A 26,177-nucleotide genomic window follows, 5' to 3' on the forward strand; every position below is an offset into this window, starting at 1 on the left:
CTAGAAAAGGAAACAAGAAAAAATAGCTTATTACAAATATTCAGCCATCTAAAAATGCTTTTATTCTGCCACTTGAACTGGGAAGCAGAACAAGATACAGCAAACATTCACAAAAGAAGCCATGATGGAGGGCGTTTACGTCATCACTGCTTCCACAACCAGTCATGCGCTCTAATCATATTTCTTGCCTTGAAATAATTCAGCTTCTAACAATTGAGAGGCAAGCCATTAATGTTGCATTTAACTAAAAACCTAATATAAAAACAGACAGTATAGGATGTGAAATGTTCGTTCCTTTAAGAAAAGAAAAATCACAAAATTAAAGCTAGTTTTTCTATTAATAGATTAGAAATACTCTCAGATACATATGCAAAAATCAAACAACAATTCCACTAACTACAAAGATAAATGAAGAGCTAAAATTCTGGTATGCACTGCTTTGTTGGTACTTTTAAGTGATGTTAAGCACTGAAACATAACAAGACCACAGCATTAAACAACACTTGCATTTAGATGAGTTATTCATTTAGAAAAACTTTCAATTGGCCCATCTGTGTCACAATAGCAACAACACATAACTCTGGATAGAACTATACAGATGAATAAAGTCATTGACAGTCAGTACTCCTCTGAGCTGATGGTCCAAACGTGGATACAGTGATCCTTTGAGCTTCGGCTCATGTCGTCAGGTGAGGTGAGAGCAGCAGACCTACGGTCCTTCAATGTTTCTACACAACAAGCACAGCAGCTCGTTTACTTTGCCAAGCACCAGCATTCTGAAAATCTACAACTGAAAGAACACAGAGCTTAACGTTTGTGTTGGTAATACAGAGTTTGGTTCAGATACACTGTTTTGTAGGGAGAAAAAAAAAACAGCACACACGAAACAGGCGAACAACAGTTCTAGGACATTTTTCTAGGGTTTCACTTAAGTGACAACAGAAAAACTTTAATTATCAAAATCTTTTTTGTCTTTTTTGCCTTCCCCTTCAAAGCTGTCTGTTCCATCGCTGTTGTCATGACGGCGTTTTTCGGCTGTTGCGAACGTTGAACCGAGGGTTCATCTGCGGTAAGGGATCCATACCCAGAACTTTGTGAATTTGACGGAACGCCAGAAGCCTAAGAGCAAACTGCAAAACAATGACAATGTGTTCAAACAAATGTCGCTCCATCAGGGTTTGGAAAGAGAGACGACGAGTCAAAGTAAAACAGTTAATGTGTTTTAAGTCTGACCTGAGGCCTGTGCTGCAGTTTAACAATGTTGCTGATTCACTTCTTTACTTCTGAGGAAAGTGAAGTTGATTGTTTCTGCAGCTTTACATGACTTAACTCCTCCAGTAGGTAAAAGCTAAATGGAAGTTTCCTGGGAGGTGTAGTCTTACTGTTACATAAACATTTCAGAACTTCTCTAAATCAATTCTCTAACAATCTAATTTACAGCAGAACTGATTATTTCAAGTGAAAATGTATTAAAGAGGAACAGGGATTTGTTTTGGAATGCAGTATAAATGCCTAACTTTGCTTCAGTCTGTCTCGTATCAGTTGGAAAAAAGGGACAACCTGTCATTTAGAAAGAATTAAATCATTTATAAATCACTGGTATTTCACGTGATGAAATTAGAGCAGCTCATTAAGGCAAATACTAGAATATATTGTCATTATTTAGTATCAGTATTTACAACCATATGATAAAAATGAATATTCAAAGAGCCAAATATCTGAAGCAAACTATCAGAATGAATGTACCTGAGCACTGGAGGTTATGTCCTCTCTCTGCTGCTCTCCCATGGCAGTGAGGGTATCCACAGGCTTCTTCTCACACGGATCTAACAACCCTGGTCCACCTGCACAGGGACACGAAACCAGTTGTGTTGCTGCAAGAAATCCTACATTTATGAGTGCAAGGTCAATAAAACTCCAATTGGACCGGCTCTTTTTGTTAATATGCCCATTGTGCATAGGAGCAACTAGGGATGTGCAACGTGGCATAAAATTCATATCGCAATAAGAATGTGCGATACACCCAGTATATGGTAGAAATAATAGAAAATGTTCCTATGATTGAGATCTTCAGTCTACTGGCTAAAAGCGGTAATTCTTGTTGATGTAACCAGCTGTCACCAAAACAGAGCAAGCAGGGAGCAGCGTGACAAAGCTCATTAAAAAAGCAGGTGTAAAAACGTTAAATATCTGGACATGTGTCGGGTTTAACCTCCCAGGATCCTAGCATGATGCCAGGAGGAGCAAGGCAGATGTCACTGTCACACAGTGGGAAAGTGAGGGCTAAAGGCACATGCAAGGTCAGTGGGACCCCGTCACGATGCGCACAGTGTAAAGCTCGCTGAGTCCAGTGCAGTTCTTGTACCCTTAGCATGATGCTCAGGAGGAGCACAGCAAATACCACAATGAGACAGCGAGGAAGCACTGTGGGTTGGGGTGAAACCACAAAGAAAAAAAAAAAAAACTTGTATAAGCACACAGCATGATCCTGCTGGACAGTGCACATGGTAAAACAATTTAAATAAACAATAACTTTAATGGATGCCTGCATAAAATCCTGCCTTGACCGACCGTGACATCTGCCATTTTTCCTAAGCATTGCTCTAAGGCTGCAGGAGGTGGGAGGATTAAGAAACAGGGTCCACTGGACTCAGGGAGTTGACTGGATAAGATATAAATTAATCAAACCTGATCAATAAAATTGATCTCAAATATGCATGTTGTTTTAATTAACAAGAAATTTTCTCTGAAATGTTCCATGTAGCTCTTCCCTTGACTCCCACATAAAAAACACTGAAGTCGTCACACCTGCAGAACTGCAGAAAACATTCAAGGACATCTCACCAGGAAGTAAAATTCCAGAAGAAATGCATTCAAAGACACGTCTCAGTGCATCACCAGGGCCGAGAGGAGCTGAGGCGCTGTTTATGGCCTTCTCAACCAGCAGTTCCATTGCCTGCGTGAAGACAACAATAAAACAACTTATGGGATTCGAAGGTGAATGTGTGTTTGTTGAATTAAAATAGAAAGTACTCAGCCGTGGCTAGAAAACTTGGGCCCCATGACAAAAAATGTAATTGGCAGCTCTGCTGTTACAATTTCTTGAGTCTATTTGACCCATAAAAAGCAGCACAATTTTAAAGGCATGCAACTGCCTTGCTTTCTTGTCATGAATTTGTTATGAGACAGATAATCTGTGAAAAGATTCATTTCCTGCATCTCCTCCCTGACCTACTACTGACGGTTAAATATTGAGATTTACAGCGCTAAAACCCCCCTCATGCCTCTGATTGTTTCTAGGGTAGGGTAGAGCACTGGGAGAAGGCAGAGGAAATAAATTATTTTCAGATAATCTCTCAACATATTGGCAGTCTTAACACATATGTGCCTTTTGTTAATAAAAGTATATCCTATAGCTTCAATTTCACTTAAGAGTGGATGGGTCAGGAGGGACGTGGCAACAGATATCTGTCATTTAAATGCAAGCTACGGCAGAACTATCTGGACTCACAAGAGGCTGTTTGTCATTATAATTTATAAAGATTATTTGAATTTCTGTCACTAATAAATATATTGCTTTGTTGTGTAATGGTAAAAAGAGCAGTGAGATAGGAAAAATATGCATAGACTCCCTGGAATGATGCTAACTAGGTTGTCACTGAACACAGTGTTGCTCACCATTTTCACTGGGACAGGGAGGGATTATTCTGATATGGGGCTTAGAGCTGCTGCTGTCTGACTCATCTGTTCTTAAGTGTGGTAAAGAGTACAGGGACAACTTAAATATTTGAATATGTTGGTAGATTTTTTTTTTTTTACTTTGTTCTTTAAATGCTAGTGAAATGGAAGCAAACAGTTTGTAACTAAGCTAGCTGTTAAATGGTCGAACCATCTCTCGAAGAAAAACTGCACTGCAAATTGTCACTCTTGTCTTTTTCTCGCTCTCTTTTTTGTGTACCTGACTTTATTACTTTTTGTTGGAGGCACAGTAACTGCCATAGTCTTTCTTGACTTCTACTGACTGCTGTCCACCATCGTCAGCGTCAGGAACGAACCATTTCATGAAGGTCCAAGGGTTCAATGCAAATTGGATGTGTGCTTTTTGGTCTGAGAGTTGTGACATTTATTTTTTACTGATAAAAACAATTTTAAAAACACATTATTTTGTAATTAATAAGGGACCAACTTTTTTTCTATTTCTATGAAGAAATTACAAAACATTTTTGTGGAGGGCCTCCTGTCCGCAATTGGCCCCTGTGGCAGTGAAAGCTGCCAGTCAGCAACTGCATGCAATGGGCAACGTTTCCTTCAACTTTTTAGCATAATAAACTGAATTTTACTGCATTATTTAATAACTAGGATCCAATTGAAATAAAAGCAATCCAGTTGGAATCTGTAGATTTCTGGGCATAGTCTACTACATTTATTGTGAATAGGCCCCATGAAAAAAAATAAATTGAATTGAAATTGACAAAATCACAGTATGCACCATTACACAGGGAATAAAGATTAAACAGTGAAGAACGTTCCAAGCAGAGGTCAGTCTACCAAATAGAATCTAAGAGCTTATTGAAGACTGATCCACTGAAGAACATCTAAACAATGTAGGACTCACTGGCACCTTTAAAGGGACAATATTATATAGGGCACATGATTCCACTCTATAGTACAATCAAGTAACCTTCTGTCATAAAAATGTTGCATATATTGAACTAAGTCATCAGAAACTAAAAGTGCAGCAGCCTGAATGAGAGGCAGTGCAATACTGTACTAAAAATAAAACCTGACGTCTATATCAGATAGCCCCACGCTGCATGGTCTGTGCAGGCTCAGAGTTGGAAATAGTTTTCTTTGCCCAATTGTAAATAGTAGAATACAATATTGTTGCTTTCCTTCTATAGGCAGACTACACAATACACTGGGTGATGATGCTGGGTGACGTCAACTGATAATCCCTCTGTACCGTACAGCCTCTTCCTCCAAAACTGCACATAAGTCGCTCAAGTCTTCGCTGAAACTCTCACAACATCCTCCCCTTCTGTGTGCTCAGCTTGAATTGTTCATGTTTTGACTTACCCTCATTACAAGACAAGATGGCACCAGCGTTTGACCTGATTACTACAGACAGAAACAATACGACTCTGAAATGTTGTGGAATTTATATCAGTCTGTGTGAAATATTTCTTATTAACATCTTTTGTGTACATAGAATGAAAACAGTAGTCCATCGTTTTAAATCATGCAAGTGTTGGTTTTCTTTAGATTCTGTGATTTAAAAACAATTATCCTCATAATACTTAGGCTGGCCATTGCAATCCTGTACAATTCTGCTCAAAAAGGAAGTGAATGAAGCTCTTCAGTCTGTGTTGGGTTGTAATAAATAATTAACTGAAGCCTTGTTCAGATTTGCTCTTCTCTCTTCACAGTGGGAGACAGTTGTGGATAGCTTGCTGTAAAATTCATACTGTCTAACAGCCCATTTCATCTGTCATTAGCAACTGGGTGAAATTTAAAACTTCAACACTTAATCCTCCAGGATGTATCATTTTTCAATAAACCCTGGATGAAACAAATCATGGAGGACGAGGGGCTAGTTTTTACCAAGCTATATAAGCCCCACTTTTGACCCAGAAGTCCTTTCCAATTACAGTCTCATCTCCAATCAGCCCCTCATAACCAAAAGCAGTTTCCATCCACCTTCAAAATGATCTAAACCTCAATAATATTCAGTCGAATTTTCATCCCACTCACAGCACAGAGAATACCTGATATCATCTGATGCTGATTCTCTCTCCATCCTGATTCTCCTGGACTTATGTGCTGCATTTCACAATCAACTCAACTGGCTTCACTTCACCACTGGCTGCACCAACACCACCCTCTGTTAGTTTTAGTCTTAATCTTAGTTTCAAAACCAAGATCAATCAAAGAATAAATTTAACTTAATATAACTCCTCATTGTATTACCACTCCTAACTGAAAATGGTATGATCCAGAGGCTTTTTAGCAGCACCTGGAGCTTTTGCTGCTGAAGAAACACCTGAAAAGGTAAGGCTCAATCAATTAACCTCAAATTGAAAAACTGACATTCTGTACAGGGACACATTCTCCCTGTACAGGAAGGATGGTCAGTCCCCCTGCCTGAAAGAATATTTAACTAAATGTCACAACGTAACTGAAATAAAGAACTGAAACAAAAGCAATTTTCTGAAAATAAATTTTACGTAACAGCAATAATCATTTATTAGTGATGGAATCCCAGGTCTCCATCACACCTATTTAGGCAGTTTTTCAGCAAAAAAATAATAATTTGGTGATTAGTTACACTTTAAATTAGAAGAAAATGCAATAGTGATTTTAATATCACCAGAAGCAAATAAGACTGGAGAATATTTTGAATAGTTATGTTATATTATTATCATGATAAATGTTAATTGGGGAAAAATGCAATATACAGCAAAAAAACAAGGGCAATATAAGGAGTTTCCACGAAGTGAAATCTGAATATTTAAGCCACATTTATCAGCAAAACCTACTGGGACCTTCAGATGCTGAATTATGATAATGAAGAAAAACAAAGAAATTACAAACTAGACAAAAAAAAAACAAAAACAAAAAAAAAAACAACAACAACTAAATGAGTTAAGCGTATAAATCAGCAATATTGTGAACTTACCCATCCTGGGAAAGGTGACCATGTGGGGACTCGCTGACAAAGGTCTCTCAGGATTCGGATGATGATCACGCAGGACTGAAGACCATTGGCTCTAGCCTTTTGAGGCAATACAGTTAGGTTTATGGCGTGACCAAGATTGGCAAGAGATAAATGGACCAAACAAGTGAATCAGTTACATTATAGAGGTCCAATCACTACTGTGCATAATGGAAGCTTTAACACAGTTTGATGTATTTAAGCCAAACATTTGCATTTAGCTGCCATTCCCAGTAGTCTTGTTCCTCACAGTTAGTAAAGGAGTTGTGAGTTTACAAGATGCACAAGAATTAGGACTTTTCTTGCCATCTTCTAAACCCTGACCCCATACTGATTGTAGTTTCTCACAAACAGGGACTGAGAAGTACAACAGTCCACCTGAGAGAAGAGTATAGGGACTGAAAGAGGCAAATAAATCAGTTTCTTTGCCTGTGTTATTTGCTCAGTTAGCAAAATCACAGGAAAGTACTCAGATGTTCACTTTTCTCTCAATCCCTATTCTATAAAAAGTTAAGAATGAATATACAAACGTTGGACATAAAGGCATTTGTGCAAGTTATGTTGCAGCCTTATGGAATTTTATGTAGTAGTCGAAAAATGTTGAAAATAATACAAGGATGCCAATTCAACGGGATTATTCAAGTTTTATATGAAGGACTCAGATGGGCTGAGAGTTATAATATATACAAAGAACATAAATCAGATCAGACTGGCATCCTTGAATATGCTTTTTTAAATATGAACTGGATCGTTTATCAAAAAAACAAAAAGAAAAAAAGGTTTTAAAAATTTAAAAAATACATCTCATAAGGCTACAATGAGAAAGTAAAATGATGTTCCGAACCTGGAACCACTTAGCGTGGCGCAGAGCAGCCAGAGCGTCAAGGCATTTTTGCCTGTCCAAGACGTCCGCTGGGTCTTTCACCATACCCGAGGTTACATCTAAAAATGGATTTCAAGTGTCAAAACGATGATGAGGAATGGGTGTTTGACCAGGTCAGCGAGGCTGGCATAGAACAAACACATTGCCACACATACCAATGTTTCTTTCTAACAAAACTTTATACTTATTCTGCCCTTAGTAATTTAAAAAATAATTACAGTCTAACAAAAAAAATTACCCTGCCGAGGAACAAAGCTGATGGCAGCTGGCTGTGTCCTTCAACTAATTTTCAAATGGGTATGCAATTACTGATTCAACAAACTCACTTATGTGTTTAGTAAAAAACTGGAGAGGTTTGAATAAGAACTATTTAGGCCAAAACCATTTTATCAGGTAAAAATCTGAAACTTCAATATAACTTTTTTTGAATAGTATTTATTCACAGTTAAGGTTTGAATGTCTACCAATCAGTTATATGAACTGAAAAATTTAACACTAAGAAAGCGCTAAAAAGAATGACCTGATAAAAAGTGGCATGGGAATAGCAGGTGTGGCAAAGTTTTTGGGATGTGAGAAAACCTTGGTCAAAAATCCTTCCGAGACTGTTGGGCCATATGAGATTCACTAGGACACAATCCTCTGTGGGTGGTTGTGGTGTGTTTATGAAGAATAATTCAATATTATGCAAAACTGTGTATAACTACAAAATTTAAAAAAGGAGGAAGCAATGGTTGCCAAAGAAGAACAATGACGATTAGCCAAAAACAAAGGGGTTAGATATCACTGCATGCATACCTAACATCAGTAGGCTGGAATAAGACCCCAGCGGTCATTAAAGCTTGCGCTCCGATGCAACCATAGATTCCTCTACAGAAACCTTCTTTCCTGAACTTTATACAATACTCCCCTAAGAATAATGAAAAACAATACATTTTCCACTCCTTGGCTTGATCAATTTCTATATTTGAATTGAATTGTGTTAAATCATTTATCCTTATCTTTTATTGCCAGTTGAATCTGAAATGGCAAAGAGTTGTCTTAGAGAGGAATCAATCTCAAATTTGAGTGTTTGGAATAAAAAGAGGTCAACTCAGGGGCACTTCAGAACAGGGGACGTAAGCATGGTGAACCATTCACCAGCACACAAAAAGATTTGTTTCCTGTGGGAAAATTACATCAATTTCCTCTGCTCTTACACAATTCTGGTTTCACTGCAGCATTTGAACAAATTCAGCTTGTCTACTTCTTTGTCAAGAAAAAAATATCTTAAACTGATCTCAAACTAAATATAGGGAAAAGATGTAATCATGTCTTCCATTGAGTATAGCCAACAATACACATGGAAACAATCCCCTGGAACACAGGAAACAAAATAGAATCTCACCTTGGAATAACTAGACTTAACACAAGGCAAACACTGATCATGCTTTGTTCCAAGGATAAAAGAAAGCATTTGAGAGGTAGGAATCACAGAGCAGAAGATAGAAGAGCAACACTGCTGGCACTTTCCATTTGATAAACAAGCTAACGTGACCCATAAAATCACAATGGGATTACAGGTAAATTAACCAAGTTATGGATCTCTCAGAGGCTCTTAACTTCAGACCAGTAATAGAGGTCATGCATGTCATTGAAAAAAATGATCCGTTTAAAGAACAAAGAGGGAAAACAAGCTGTCCCAGAGAAGAAAGAGCTCTCACAATCCAAATAAAAAAAGAAAGTCTAAAGAAGGAAGGAAATTGATCCAACATGTGAATCTTTGAGTAGTGCCAGCAGAACAATGCTCTTTGGGAATATCAACCAACATACCGAAACTGTTTGCATAGAGAGAACAGAAAGACCAGAAAAAAGTGCAATGGCAAGTTTGTGATGAGTTTCCCAACCTCCTTCCCGGCCCGGCTCCTCTCTGATGACCGGTGAAGTTAAAGTGATTGTCACTTGCATCTTCGGCTCGATGCAAGATGTTAGGAAGATAGCCGCTTCCTCCAACGATCCCTTGACCTCATATTTGTCTGGCGTTACTAGCTGCAGGGACAAAGTGAAAGGTGTAGACGTAAACAGACACTAAATGCACAAAAAAAAAATTACATTCTGGCCAGCTGGTTTTGCTCCAGATTATAGCATATCATATTCATATGTAGTTTCCCTGTAATTGTGGTAACCAGTGGTTATGACTATATGCGGTGCTGGGGTTCAATTCTTAGCTCGATTGGTGGGACAGGTAACTGTCCATCAAAGTTTTTCTCTGTGAACACACAACAGCTAAGCAGCTGTTATGATCATAGGAGCCAGGGTTTACATCTACAGGTGCACAGACTGCAGTGTTTTGCCCAGTCATTGACCTTTAAACAATCTGACCTGCTGATTCTGATTGTGGCAGGGAATTGTTGGGAATTCTGAACAACGGTAATCCGTAAAAAGTGCTAAAATGGTAACCGGAGCCAAGTTCAGGCAATGTCTGCAAAGACCCTGAAGTTCAAATGGCGCAAATAGTATTAATTAAAACCATTATTACCCCCTTTTTGATTGACAAAGTATTCGACCAGTAATGTTATGAAATGGCTTTTTCCGAGCCAATAATATCCAGAGAGTGACTTGAGCTCCTTTTGACATGCCTGTATTCTTTCTGGAATGTTTCTGACTGGTCAACTCGGAAACTAAATCTAAAGCCATCGATGTGCAGCCAACACGCCTTGTCTTTTTGTTACATCTTTTATCATTCAAAATGTGTCCACAAACTATAAATTCACATATGGTATGTTGGAGGTTTTAGCGGATTTTCTTCTGGAATGGGGATGTCTGAGTGGAATTGGTTCTTGTGGTGTTGCTCCTGCCGTGTGGCTGGACACACGAACCCATCAAACCTGTTGGACTTTGGAAAATCGGCTGATAATCGTTACATCGTGTGAACCAGACCTAAAACTCACAAGCTCCACTCCTCTCATCTCATATCGACCCCTGCCCTAATGTGCTCTGACTCTGGTTGCTATGGTAACGTTTACATATCCCTTCAAAATAAGACACATATGCGCCACAAAAACAACTAATAACAATCAATGGGAGCCCTGAGCTTGTTTCTCTGCTAGGAGACAGTCCCATGTGAGAGACAATGACCTGAAGCTTATGCTTGTGCACAGGGTGCTTGGTCTCTACGTGGAGAAGCAGTTTGAAGCTTCATTGCTTCACTAACAGCCGGTCGCCGTATCATGCAGAGCAGCTTGGAATGTGGGAATCACCAACCGGTCTGGGATAAATCCATTCTCCCGTCTCTTCTCTGGGCCTTTTCCCTTCGCAAAAAAACTTTCCAAAGACATGCGATTTGTTTCTTGCTCATTTTGCTGCTTGTGGGCTTAGTTGTTGTACAATATGTAACCGAGAGAATCCGGTTAAAGGAGTTTCAAAATAAAACGGAAATATTTAATTATTTCTTGCGCGGCCTGGTACCAATTGGTCCGTGGCCCGGGGGTTGGGAACCACTGATTTAGGGGACGAGGGTTAAAAACTGCTCTAACCCTGACTAGAATATTGTGGCAGTCATTCTAAACACTGCCGTTTTTTGCTTCTTTTTTTTTTACTGTAAGTTTTTCTTTAAGTAGCAGTCTACCAATTGTAACACATTCTGTCAATACAGAAAATATGTATTCATGGTTATTCCATAAAATAAAATTCAGCTATTTCCCAAATTTACCTAGGAAATGTTTGAAATAATGAGCTAACATTATAAATTATAAAATTCTTATCTAAATAAATATTTACCACCTTATAATGCATTTACACATTTCTGTTACCAGTGAAACATGATTATCCAAAAAATAAAACCCTTTCTCCCTGAATGAGAATTTTTGCGTGTAAAATATTGTTCTCAACTAATAAAATATAATGAAAAGCTTTTGAATTGATTTTTTCCATTGCTACTTTGTTCTGTCTTCACAAGAAGAAGAGTTAAAAGAATTATATTATATTTAATTTTTACCAACCTGCATCTAGCCCAAATTGGTAGATGCAGATTGACATGGCAACTCTCAGCTGCTACTGTTTGGGATCACATTCAACAGGCTGCGTTCTCGATCCCAGACAGGGAAAACCCCACAGGCTGCGATAATCAGGCTAACACAATGTTGAATATGCCAGATTTTAAATTGGCATATTCAACACACCACACACTGCAGAACGTTGTAGGACTGTCTTCAAGGGAAAATAAAAAAAAACAGGCTTGTATGTTTTAGAACATACTGCGCACTACGCTGTTTTGGGCTGGCAGATAGTCCCACTGATCGATAGTCCTGTTCAATTTTTTAGAAATCCTCCTCTTCATGAACTGCAACTTCTGCTTGTGCAGCTGCATCAGCCTTCTGATAACTCAAAATATGCAAGTTCACTTTTCTGCTTCATTATGTCTGCTTCTTTTTCTGATTATGTCAGCTGTGCACGTGCAGCCTCCGCTTTTGCTTGTCCTTTTAATGCTGTGGAACTAGTGGACGGAAGTTTGGATGTACGTGTTTATAGACTTAGAACTTGTCTGTATTGCTTGCATTATCCTTGCTCTCCATGTCATCTGCTTTATCTGACTACAGGCTCATGACTGATGTGCTGAATATTCCCTTGTGGTTGTGACCCACTTTGATGTTTTTTTATGTTGTCCTCGCCGTAAATTTTTCAAACTTCTTTCTTCACTTTGGCCATTGTAAAATGTAACCTACAAGGCTTTGTATTAGCTAACGAACATTACAAATTAGCCATGCTAATTGAGAGCTTAAAAAGAAACATAAAAAAATTTTCAGAAATGACAAACGTACAAATTATTCAACCACCGTTACACAAAACAAAGCGACTATTATTTTTACTATTAAACAATACTTACAAACAAATCTTATCAGAAACACAACGTATCAAGGTAATCCGCTTAATTTTACGAACTCTTTGGTGTTACGTTCCACCATATTGGATCTCTATTTTCTTTTTTAGTGTCACCAAAAAATGTTAGAAAATATCCGCCAGGGGGAGTTCTAGTGTGATTTTCAAAACCTTGCTGGTCCAGCTTAATTTACAAAAGGCAGCGCATTCATAGTAAACCATGACACTTACTGTTCTCAGTGAGCTCGGCTTAAGTGATGTCATCATTTGACCATGGGGTATTGTAGGGCACCCGATGATGATTAATCAATTAGGTTGGTTCCTCAGTGAATTTTTTGTGTAGGAGATATAACAGTCTAACAGCAGTTTCAGCAACACTACCTGATCACTACCTCGTGCTGTTCCTGCACCTGTCCACTAGTGCTCCCTCATGAAGCATTAAAAAAAAAAATCAGGTGTAGGTCAGCTGCTGTGGTAAGGAGATATAGGTGATGGAATGACCTACACAGCACAGTTGAGTCAAATTACAATTCAGTTCTATTGAGCTCTTTAGAGGTGAAGAAAGGTCATACATAGGCCTGTTACGATAACAAATTCTGCTGAGCGATTGTTTCAAAAATTATTGTGATAAATGATCATATTATTTGAAGACCATTTTAAACTGATTTAATGGAAATGACGTGATAATGCATGTGATTTACTGCCAAAAATAGATGCACATTATTTTCAAAAGAACATTTAACACTGGAACTAAAACAAAATAATAAACAACCAAAAACAAAATGGATTCTCAGTCTCCATTCACAAAAAACGTAGTTGAATTAAACCTAAACAACATGAAGCCAAAGAGGAAATAAATACTGCACTCAACCAAAAGAATGCAGATCATGAAGTCTGTATACTATATTACCCTTCAGTAATCATTAGATTTAAATAGAGAAGACGGGCATATCTGACCACCTGCTGCAACAGTGTGAACTGTTGCATCTCTATTTAAACAATTTTTTGCCCCGATTTTCCCCTTAGGACGATCTTGGAATGTCGGGCATTCTCTAAGATTGTCGCTTGCGATTTCATAACCGATCATCCTGTAGAGTGTGGTGTATTTCGGTAGATCATCATGGTCGCTCCGATATAAATCAGGGGTTTTCCCCAACAGGGAGCGTTAACGCAGCCTGTTGAATGTGACAGGTAGCCAATCAGAAAGCACGGATTCTCCTCTATGGTTTCTGAGGGGAAATTACGGAGGCAAATCCCAAACAGCTGATACGGTGCAACCCAAGTCCAGCGGACATCGGTGATGATATCTGGAAACAACATGACTGCTTATTCAACATTTCGTGCAAAGAATATGTAAACGTCAAGGGGAGAAGTTGGAGCAAAATTGCTACCGCAGTTGATAAACTCGGTAACTTTTCAGCTCTTCTTCACTCGTTCAGTCAGGACTTTACGCTGACACTAGCCACATGCATTGCAGGTAGATTGTAGTGAAGCATTGATCAATGCCTGGTTTTAAAATTAGTTAACCGGACTTGTAGTCATTATTTTGTGCCCATTGTTGGACACCACACGACACAATTGAACCCAATCGAACAGTCATACCTAGGATTTCTGTCGGCTAATGTGTGGTCTCTCAAGTTTTGAAAATGGGCCGACAATGGGCAGACAGCTCTAAGATTGTGTCGTGTGCGATGGGCATTACACTAAGGAAATGAGGAAGGGAGGGTCACCGGAGTTTTCTTCATTCAATGTCATCAATAGAAAGAGAAAAAGTCCGGAAGAAACGATAAAGCCGATAATTAAATAAGGTCAATAGTTTCAATTTATTGTGCGATTAATTGATTTACTGTTCATTGCGACAGGCCTCGTCATACATTTCCAGTTTGGACTGGCGGACTTTACAAAATGTCTTTTGGTCATTTCAAGTCTTTGAATCTCGGATCATCAAGCCAAAATTGTGAAAACTAAAATTTTCCTATGGCGAAGCACAAAATGACTAGCTCGTCTCAACAGTATGCATAAGCACAGCAGCTTGGAGTCTATCAGTGACAGCTCAAGTCCTGCCAGTACGCTAGTTATAATTTATACAGATTTTAGTAAAATGAACTGAAAACAGTAAGTGAGCATCAATGGAAAATTAAAAATATTTTGAAGGGATGATTAAAAATGTACTACTTTCTACTACCTTTAGTTACAGGCCTGCATTCTTACTAGGCCTGACACGATAGCAGATTTTGCTGGGCGATAAATTGTCTCAAAAATCATTGCGATAAACGATAATATTGTTTGAAGACCTTTTTACATTGATTTAATGGAAATTACGTAATTATACATGCGATTTCCTGCCAAAGATAGATACACTTTACTTTCAAAAGACACTTAACACTGGGACTGATACACAACATAAATAAAACAACCAAAACCAAAAATGAAATAGATTCTCAGTCTCAATTAACAATAAATGTACTTGAATAAAAACTAAACAACATAAAGCCAAAGTGGAAATAAAGGCTGTATTCAACCAAGAGTGCAGATTATGAAGTCTGTATATTGCCCTTCAGTAATCATCACATTTAAATAGAGAAGACATCCGACTGCCTGATGCAATAGTTCAAACTACAGGATTTTTTTACCCCGAACGACAATCTTAGAACGTTATTCGATCTGAGATTGTCACTTGTGTGTTACGGTAGATCGTTGTGGCCGCTCCGATCTAAATCAAAGATTTGCCCAGACTGAGAGCTTAACGCAGCCTGTTGAATGTGACCGGTAGCCAATCAGAAAGCTGCTTTCTGAGGGGAAACACTGAGGGAATCACGAACAGCTGACACGATGCAACCCGAAGCCCAGCAGACATCGGAAACAACATTTTATGCAAAGAAAATATAAATAACTACGGGAGAAGTTGGAGCGAAATTTCTAGCAGAAATCTAGCGGTAACTTTTCAGCTGTTCTTCGTTAACATGACCTAAATAGGTTATAATGATTTTCATTCAGTCAGGACTGACACTAGCTACATGCATTGCAGGAAGATTGTAGTAAGGAATTGATTAATGCCTGGTTTCAAAATTAGTGAACTGGACTTATTATTTTGTGTCCATTGTTGGACACCACACGGTTCGATTGAACCGTTATAGCTAGGATTTCTGTCGGCTAATGGTCTCTCAGGTTTTAATAATGGGCCGACAATCAGCGACTTAAGATTGTGCAGCGCGCGCTGGGCATTACACTAAGAAATAAGGAAGGGAGGGTCAGTGGAGAGCACCGGAGTTGAGCCTTTTTTCATTCAGTGTCATCAACAGTAAGAGAAAAAGGCAGGAAGAAACGATATAGACAATAATGAAAATCAGGTCGATAGTTTTATCGTGCGATTAATTGATTTATCGTTTATTGCGACAGGCCTAATTCTTACTACCCTTTCACTGGCTTTAATTTGAGCTTATTTAATTTATTACCTTTTACTACCTTTGGCTACCGTGCAAAAACCCTGATTATGTAAGATGACCTTGAGTGTCGAGAACTGCACCTACAAATAAAATCTATTATTTCTGTAAGATTTAGCACACTCATTTGGGAGACATGTATATAAGAGTACCGTTAGTTGTTTGGGGAGGTGTTCCACAATGCAGGCCAGCAGACTTTCTGTGGGCTTGTCAGAGCAGAGCAGCACGAGGTTGACATTCTTGTCTCCACGGAGCAGAAGGCCTTTAGCCAGGACACCAACCCTCATCACACCCTTTAGGACTCTGGAGAGTTGAGGAAAAAAAAACATGGACAATGGAAATGTGCACAAAAAAACAAACAAGTAGCTCTTAACTGTTACCCGAGCATTTATTAAGAGTAACACTGAAAGTGCGGAGTAAAAACTCATCTCCAGTTTTAGACAATGACAGTAAGAGTCGACCAAGAGATCTGGTCTTAACAGGCTGACAAAGAACAACACTTGTGTCTAAGACAAATGCCGCACCTGTCTTTGGCCGGTTCCTTCTTCTCTTTATCGTCCTCTTTGTCGTGTTCCTGATCTGTGATTATGTCAGAGACAAGTTTCAGGGCTCGCTCTGTAATTGACACGATTTTCTGAATGGACTGGAGCTCCTCTTCAGATGGGTAAATGGCTGCATGCTTGGTCATGATGTATCGGTCATCAGAAGAATCTGGACGACGGGGCGGCTGAAAGGAACAGATTTTAAAGTAGATTCAGTTATTTAAATTGCAAAAAAAATAGCTAGACAAAATAAATGTTTATTCTCATCCATCTAAGTGCAATGAAGTAGGGCTGAAACAATTAATTGCTTTTGGATTTTCCTGGAGAGAGTGAGTACACCCTTGATTTGAAAACATATTTCTCCAACATTCAGCAAAAAGACATATTCATACTCGGTGAAAATATTCCTTCACTGAATTGCACACAACTCTAGGGTTTGGCTAGACCACTCCAAAACAACATATTTTAACCCCTTTCGAACTGCAGGGCCTGGTCTGGCTTCGAACTCAGAATTGGCGTTGGCACTTCCACCCCAATCACATTCTGATCCCTGGAGTCCTGGGAGCTGTGGTTCCAATCGGGCTGGCCACACGGGGCTGGTTTGGAGTCACCCATTGATTCGTGCATTGCGTGGAGGTGAGGGGGTTTCTTGTATAATGTGCCGCTTTTTGCAATCTTTCAGCCAGAGAGCTTGTATTTAAGAGGTTCATTAAGCAAATGGATGGAATCTGAAAGATGCTGTGTTTTCATAAATTCGCTTATGTGATTTCACTTTGCTCCGATGGTTCAACTGGACAGTAAAGCAAATGTTGCATTGTGGCTTAGTGTAAAATACAAAGCAGAACAATTTATGGAGACCCACCATGGGACCTTGTGGCTGCAGACCAGGCAGACCTGGTCGGACTCCTAGAAGACCAGGAGGGCCCGGGGGCCCCTGTATGTACCCCCCATCAGACATCCGACGCCGATCGTCCCAGTGATGCTGCTCCTCCTCCATACGTCTCCAGTACATGTCTTCTTCATATCGCCTGTAAATGATATGTTGTTTGTCTGAACGAATGTGAATGCAGTCAAATAAATACAAACACCATTAGGCTTTATAAAAGAGCCCCCACAAAAAATTCTTCATCTGCCCAACATAGACCTCAAGTGTGCTGGTGTAACCCAGGATGTGAGGCTAAATGGAAGGACATTTATCTTTTCTGGTAGGACTTCCCTATACAGTCTGTCCTGGGCTGCCCCGGGCATACCAATTACACACTCTGTGTTTAGGTTTCTCTTTGAAAAAGTGGGCAAAAGTCACTAAAAAGTTTAATCTCATCAAACAGATAGAAGTATTGAGTTGGCCTGCGTACCACCCGTTTCCTTCAAGCATCGATAGACCACAAATACAGAAGATGGGCAAAAAAAGAGAATCACCGCATTTTCTCAAATAATTAACAATGGGAGTTATTAAAGTTTGAGGACGTGAGCCAGACTTATGATATGTCTACCGAAAGAGAGAGACTTTGGGGATTGTTTTATAGCCAGAGACTTGTAACTGTTAATTTTTGTGATTCTATGTTACTCTGAATGACCTGCACCTACCCAGCCTGTTGCTTGTCTTAGCAAGCAACAGACTATACATATGTATGTATATAGAACACACACACGCACGTGCATAACTAAATCATTTTTCCATTTTGCCAGGTAACATAGCATCATTTGTACCTGAAGCAAAAAATTTCGCTCCAACTCCTCCTCTAGTCATTTATATTTTCTTTGCACAAAATGTTGAATAAACATTCATGTTTCCACATATCATCTCCGATGTCTGCAGGACTTCGGGTTGCATCGTGTCAGCTGTTCGTGATTCCCTCCGTGTTTCCCCTCAGAAAGCAGCTTTCTGATTGGCTACCGCTCACATTCAACAGGTTGCGTTCAGCTCCCAGTCTGGGCAAATCTTTGATCGGTAAAGATCGGCCTCAGGCATGATTAGTATCGGAATCAGTAGCAAAAAGCCTGATCAAAGCATCCCTACCATATAGGGTTATACTACTGGTATTTAAAAAAAAATTCCATGACTCTCCATGACCTTCAGTATAATTTTCCATGACTCAGGTACAACAGGTTAATAAAGAAAAGTGTACGATTGAAAGACCGAACCCCACCAAGTTAAATTATATTGATCATGTAAAAGTGCAGGCAGATAGAGGAAATACAAATGACAAAAATCTGAAAATAAAGCCCGCACAGATAAGTATGAATTGAAAAGTGTAAATTAATTGAGGAATCATATAATGATAATGTCATAAACAGAAAACATTAGCAGTAATGTAAATAAGATTGTACATGTATATGAGAACACACACACCACGACACCACTAGTTTTTAATTGGAGGCTTATTTGATGATTGAATAAATATATATTGTTCATAAAATAGAATAATAGCAAATGCAGAGTGTGCAGAGCAAAACAAAAAACGGTTCTCACTGAGAACTGGCTCTTTACTATTTGTCATAGTAAAGAGCCATTCAGAAGAATCAGCTCGTTCGCGAATGTCACATCACTATATTGGAGTCTTTAGTCACAGTATTATCGTACATGCGAAACAGGGCCGGACTTGGGAGGGCGTGAACCCCTGAGTTTGATCCAATGTGCTGGCCCTATACAGTAATCAGCCACTGCCTCCTATGGCTCTGCTTTGAGAGAGGGCTAACCAGGTCAATTCTCTCTGTGCACAGTTTACAATGGCCACTCCAAGCTAATGACTGTTTTACAATATTTTGTGCACACATGCACACACACACACAATAAATCAGCAAGTCCGGTTTATTAAAGATCGGTGATCAGAAAATTGCAATTGGTGCGCCGCTGCTTTCTTTTAGATTTGTCTGCTGAACGGTTGATTGCTGTAGTCAACGTATACAGTACAGAATAAAAGGTGGACACACCTTTTCATTCAATGAGTTTACTTTGTTTTCATGACTATTGACATTGTAGATTCACACTGAAGGCATCAAACTATGAATTAACACATGTGGAAATATGTACTAAACAAAAAAGTGTTATATTGTAGTTTCTTCAAAGTAGCAACCTTTTGCTGTGATCACTGCTCTGCACACACTCTGCATTCTCTTGAATAGCTTCAAGAGGTCGTCACCTGAAATGGTTTTCACTTCACAGGTGTGCCCTGTCACGTTAATAAGTGAGATTTCTTACCTTATAAATAGTCATGAAAATAAAGGAAACCCATTGAATGAGAAGGTTGTGTCCAAACTTTTGATCTGTACTGTAGATCATTATTGCAAACAAAATACATTTCGTAGTTATTAAAGAAATACTTGAATGTCTTGAATATGTCTGCATATTTGACAGAATATTCCTAAGAAAGAAAACCTTGACAATGTCATCCTCCATATCTGTCTTTTTATCTGTCTCAACTCTTAATTTTTATCAGCCATGTCTTTCTCTAATTTTTAGGTTTATTTCTTTACCAAGCTCAAATTGTCAGACAGCCAAAAATGGTCAAAACACTTACTCTATGATGACTGAATTTTAGCTATCTGCCAGGGCAGGGCAAAACGCACTTGCGCTATTTTGTACACTTTGGACCTTCGCCTGTAGCAGTAGGACAGTTCCTCCTGCCGCTGCCAAACAAATTATGTTTTGTTCACCAAACACGTTTTGTGAACACCAAAACGTGTTTGTTGTTCACACCAAACACGTTTTGAGCATTAGGTGCGTCAGGTTTACATTCAAAGTCTATGTGGTTCGTCGTACGCGATAGCTGCGTCAAACTTTGGTTCAAATCGCGCTGCAATGGACATTGACATGGCTACATGCACCTATTTGTCTCCATATAGACTTTTAAGTAAATCAGAAGCGCCTGACACTCAAAACGCTATTGGTGTGAACGCACGATAAAGCTGGACGAGATCTTTAGATTTTCGGGGGGTCGTGCGCATGAACTCTGGCTGACTGGCATTTGATATGATTTGGTGCATCGTGTAACCGGAAAAAGAACACAAAAAGATTAAATAAAATAATATAAAACCAGCGTGAGGAAAAGAAATGAAATCGAAAAACAGTAAATGATTTAAGAGGATCGAATGGATCCACTCATATTACTAAAACTAATGTTTTAGTAGCAAACAGCAAGTACGTTTGAAGATTTGCAGTGGTAGCATTTTTGCTGTAGATGCTCCATGTTGTTTTGAAGCGCCAACAAGGTGAGCGTGAAAGCTCCTCACTGGGCTGAACCTGCATGATGAGTGATTAGTGCTGGTTCATTAACCACTAACCAACCCACTGGTCAAACAGGAACACACACATGAACTTTATCAGCACAGACACATGGCCATGCCCTGGACAGCTGTGTAAGATGTACCTGCAGAGACCACACATAGTTCTTTGTTCACAAAGATAAATCATTCTCACTGCATGCTCAAAGCACCCCTCTTAAAGCGCAACTACAGGCTATAAATGTGCTTCACATTGAGCTAACCAGAACAACGTTGTGGCCTTCGAACTTGACTTGTACCTTAATGAAGAATTTTCCAAACATAATTCCTCACAGGGAGTTCATATAAATGTCCATACAAGGCAGCCTGTGTCCATTTTGAAGAAAAAGTGAGGCGTGCAATCTGCGCCATTGTAAACTTCAAAGATCAAACCACTACAGTGTGCGGTGGCCAACAGTGTGCACCTATTACAAGCTATGATTGATGCATGCTGCTTTGTGCACTGGTGCAGAAACCCCATTAAAAACATGGTTCAACCAAGCTAGGGTGTAAAAATAATATATCTTACCTTACATAAGAGTACTTGAAAATACAATTTAAACAGTATGAACCTTACCTATTAGAAAGTGGTCTTTTTTCCAACTTTTTTCTGTAAGTCTTGTCTTTAAAATCAACTCCCTTGTGACCAACTACTTTCAGAACACAAAAATAAAGTTTATCTTTCTATTGGAATGGTTGGAAACTTCCATACATGACACAGACCTTAGGAATTTTGAAGCTGGAACAGCAGAAGTAAACAGGCTGCTTTTACTTTTTGACCCCCCATCTTCATTGTGTGACATCGGTACCATGTCATCTGCAACCCAGCAATAGGAGATATGGACTTATCGGATCACACTGCAGTGTATTTGGCACCATCACTATAGAGCAGGGGTTTCAAAGTCAAATGGACGGAGGGCCAAATAAAACATTTGGCTACAAGCCGAGGGCCAGACTGTCCAATCTTCATTGAAACCAAGATTTAACCTACTGAAAGCATAACAAATATATTACAATATGATTGGATAAATAAAGCAATATTTTCTTATGACTCTGTCAGTCATTTTTAATTTCAGCAGGCACAAAATACAAATGTCCTTTATATAAAAAACTCATAACATGAACATTAAATGTATGAAGTGATATTATTTAAGGCACCATAAGTATATTCTCTCATTTAGCAAAAATGGGCTGAATTTAGGCAACTTCAAAGAAATAAATAATCAATTTTCTATCATTCACTCAACTGAAATAATTAAAAAGAAATATTGCCTCGAAATACAATAAAATAAAGTGCAAAAATCTCTTGTTACTTAAAACCAATAGCAATTAACACACTGGACTGCATCTGTCCTGCTCAAATGTACATTGACTTTCCTTTCTGTGCTTTCTCTGGGTTAGTGTGAAAAAAGGAATTACTGATTAACAAATAATAACAATCAAAAGTCATTTTCTCTGTTAAATAGGAGACAATTTTATCAAAAGACTGTTGTCCACTTCACGATCTATTTTCCATGAAAGGCCGAAAAACAAGAAACACTCCCAGGAACGGAGTCGGCAAACAAAAACAACATAGTCAACACAGACAAGAAAGCTTTAAAATCCCTGAGGGGAACAACCAAAAACAAGACCTTCTTTGTGTGCATATTTAACTTTTAAACTTGAACAGAGTATTAACTTCAAATATGTAATTGCACAGTAAACATTACTGTATTATTACTGTATTTACATACATTTATATACATCACTGTATTACTGTAACACTACATTACTTGTTTGAGGCTGATACTTGGTGGTGTTTCATCTTTTGCACAAGTTCATCAAAGTTCGGGGTCAGGCTCTGAGCTGAGGAAATCCTCAGAACTGAGTAAAGGTGTTCAGCAGTAAGTCGACTTCTGTCTGATGTTTTGTTCAGCTTCATTAATGAAAACAGTTGTTCACACAGGTATGTACTGCCAAACATAGACAACGTTTGAGCAGCCTGGGTGCGCAGCTGGGGCATTGTGTCCGGAAGGAAGCGCGCAAACTCCGCAGCACCCACTGCTTTGTAATTTGCCTTCAGCGCATCATCGCATTGTAGCTCAATCAACTCCATTTGAAGGTTTGGCGGTGAGCTTTCCACATCAACGGCAAATGGATTGCTGAGCAGTGCAAACCTGTTTTTTTGTGCTTCAAAGTCAGCAAATCGGTGTCGAAAGTCAGCAGCGAGTATACTAATTTTATCAGCAAATTCTGTGCTCGGGAAAATACTGGTAGATAGCTCATCTTTCATGGTCTGACAGCTTGGAAAGTGGCTCAAGTTTTCTTTCCGCATGTGTGCCTCCCACAGAGTCAGTTTGGTTTGAAACGCCTTCACTGTACTGTACATTTCAGAGATGACACGAGCCGACCCTGCAGTTGCAGGTTCATTGCGTTCAGGTGACTCGTAATGTCACACAGAAAAGCCATTTCACACAGAAACCTTTTGTCTCGGAGTTGTGTTGTGTCTTTCCCTTTGCTGTCCAAGAACAAACAAATCTCCCCACGAAGCTCGAAACACCTGCGCAGCACCTTTCCCTGGCTTAGCCACCGCACCTCAGTGTGATAGGGCAAATCACCATGCTCCGTTTCTAACTCGCTCAGAAATGACTTAAACTGGCGGTGATTTAACCCTTTGGCTCTAATAAAGTTAACTGCGCATGTGATGGTGCTCATTACATCTTTCATTTTCAAGGCTTTACCACACAACGACTCTTGGTGTATGATACAGTGATAAGCTGTTAGCTCACGTGTGACGTTTTCCTTCTGCGTCTTCTCCCGTATCTTTGCCACCAGTCCACTCCTATGTCCACATCGCAGGTGCTCCGTCTGTTGTCAGACCCACGAGTTTTTCCCAAGGCAGCTCCATCTCGTTTACACATCTTGAGACCTCCTCATACAAATCATGTCCCATAGTTGTGCCATGCATAGGACGTAGCGCTAACAACTCCTCTGTCACGTTTAGGCTGGAGTCCACTCCGCGGATGAAAACTGACAGCTGGGCAATGTCAGAAATGTCTGTGCTCTCGTCCACAGCCAGGGAATATGCGATGAAATCTTTTCCCTTGTAACAAGCTGCTCTTTTAGATTGTCAGACAACAGGTCTTCGCGATGAGCAATAGTATTTCTGCTCAGGCTGATGTTTGAAAAGAGCTGTCTTTTGTCTGGGCAAAGTTCGTCACAGACTTTAAGCATACAGTTTTTGATGAAATCCCCCTCTGTAAATGGCCGGGCTGATTTAGCGATCTCCTCTGCTAAAATAAAACTGGCCTTGACAACAGCCTCGCTTTGTGACTGGGCTTTTCTGAACAGACCCTGTTGCGATTTGAGGCCTCGTTTTAATTCCTCGACCTTCTGTAGCTTTTGTTCCATGTCCAGAATCTTGTTTTTGTCTTTGTGTTTTGTTTCATGATGCCGTCTCATATTAAACTCTTTCATCACCGCCACACTTTCTCCACATAGAAGACACACAGGTTTTCCAGCTACCTCCGTGAACATGTACTCCAACTCCCACCTTGTTGAAACCCCCGGTTTTCACTGTCCACCTTTCGTTTTGCCATTGTTGATGGGTATCTGTAAGATAACTTTTGCTGGTATGCTAATGACTGATGCTGAATGACTGCTGAATAAATTAAGCCGCCTCCCGCTATGCTCCGACTCGGCACGTCCCCGTTGCATTGTGGGAAATGTAGTATTCGTGCGTACATTATATCTGCGGGCCGGATCTAATAATAGATTAATATCATCACGGGGGCCAGGTAAAACCCTCTCGCGGGCCTGATGTGGCCCGCGGGCCTTGACTTTGACATATGTGCTATAGAGCAACAGCCTGGAGAATCTCGCGTCATAGCACTCGTCTTATGGTGCTGCCCAAACCAGTGAGGTGGAATGCATTTACCGATGCATATGGTAAACGATCCATACCACAACAGATGATATGGATCAGCTGTTGTGGGGCTGTCATAATTTTGTTACTCTGTTGACTCAAGGTTGGTTTTATCATCCATTCATCATCACAGAGGTGAACAACTAAAGATGTCATGACATCTAGGCATGACATTAGGTTATGTTGCTCAGACCCAAGTGAAGCACAATGATGTGCGTGTAGTGAGTTTCACAGCCAAAGCAGAACAAAACCATACCTCATTTCCATCCTCCAGCGCTCCTCTTCTTCTCTTCTTCTCCAGTACTCTTCTTTCTGCATCTGTTTTCTCATCTTTTCTTCCTGAATCTTTCGGGCTCGGATGCTGGGCTTGACTTCTACCTGCAGATCGGGATTTACCTTCTTCTACAAAACATAAAAAAAAAAAAAAAAGCTTAATGTTCTGCAGAATTTCCCCCAGTGCAGCTCGCCATGGCCCCCTGCCCAGCCAAGCACTGCTTGTTTTTAGAAACATTAATAATGATGGAAAAAATATAGATTTTTCTCCTAATTAAATCCGGATTGAATTGCTCAGAGCGTTTCACTGGCAGAGCAAATGATAGTTTATGAATAAGTTTATAGTTTATGCATATCAAGCCGGAGGGCAGACCAATCACACAGGTGGCGCCTTTTGCCTTGCAAGCTGCCGCTGCTTGATCTCTGAAATTTACCTCAGTACGGATCGCGCGCTCCTCCTTTCACTCAAACTGGACACAGGCTGACCTGTATGGGTATTTACGTCAACCAACCCCTGTGTGGAATTATGTCTCTTTGAAGAAATCAAGGTCGGAGTTTAACCCTCTCAGGCTCAAATTACTTGAAAAGACTGGCTAAGTTGTTGCAAATCTGCAACACCTGCCCGGAGAGGGTTAAACCCCACCGCGTTACCTCTGGTTGCTTAACTTAGACACGCTTTCAGAGGTCATGCTGAGGGAGCAGTGAGAATGATGACAATGTAAATGCCCCACAAAAAATTATGTGGGGCATTACATCTGAACACACTGCCCACTGTGGTTCTGTTTTCACTGTAAAGTTTAGGTATGTTCCCGTTTGGCCGGTGCATTAGTGATTAACAAACCAGCACTAACCTCATCACGCAGGTTCTGCCCGGTGAGGAGCTTTTGCACTTGCCTTCATGCTGGTTTTATAGTTTGTTTGTTTTTTTTCTGATTTCTTTTTCTGGTTACACAATGCATGAAACTATTTTAAATGCTTTGTCCACTTAGTCAGCCATTGTTCATGTGCGCGGCTGTGCGGAGATCAGAAAAACTAGTTAGTTTAAACTCATGTTTAAACTAATAGTGAAATGTCACCTTGAGCAACTAATAATTAAGTTGCTCGAGGTAATTTATTAAAAACTCAGACACAAAATGGAAGACTAAAGCCAGATTTGCAGCATTAAATTAAATCCCCTGTTTGCAGAGCAGTAGATTTTAACTCATCACGCAGGGCCAGTCCAAGACTGTGGAAGGCCTTGAGCAGAATTTGATTCTCGAGCTCCTTTTACTGCTAAAAACATCAGTGCCTCTAACAACTTCTG

The 26,177-nt window shown here is 39.7% G+C and overlaps 1 protein-coding gene across 1 annotated transcript in view; it reads right to left on the reverse strand.

Annotated features, from left to right (window-relative positions):
• Window positions 1–39: 39 nt before the first annotated feature.
• LOC129355393 (zinc finger RNA-binding protein-like) overlaps window positions 40–26,177 on the reverse strand; it is a 42,199-nt gene continuing 16,061 nt past the window's right edge. The window contains 10 exon segments of the mRNA XM_055024939.1: window positions 40–1,130; window positions 1,747–1,844; window positions 2,845–2,956; window positions 6,677–6,772; window positions 7,557–7,654; window positions 9,479–9,620; window positions 16,045–16,195; window positions 16,417–16,619; window positions 17,297–17,462; window positions 24,858–25,003. Of these exon segments, the coding sequence (XP_054880914.1) occupies window positions 1,017–1,130; window positions 1,747–1,844; window positions 2,845–2,956; window positions 6,677–6,772; window positions 7,557–7,654; window positions 9,479–9,620; window positions 16,045–16,195; window positions 16,417–16,619; window positions 17,297–17,462; window positions 24,858–25,003 (1,326 nt within the window). The 3' untranslated portion in view covers window positions 40–1,016.

This window comes from Poeciliopsis prolifica, unplaced genomic scaffold, assembly GCF_027474105.1.
Source record: "Poeciliopsis prolifica strain line A6 unplaced genomic scaffold, Auburn_PproV2 SCAFFOLD133, whole genome shotgun sequence".
NCBI lineage: Eukaryota > Metazoa > Chordata > Actinopteri > Cyprinodontiformes > Poeciliidae > Poeciliopsis > Poeciliopsis prolifica.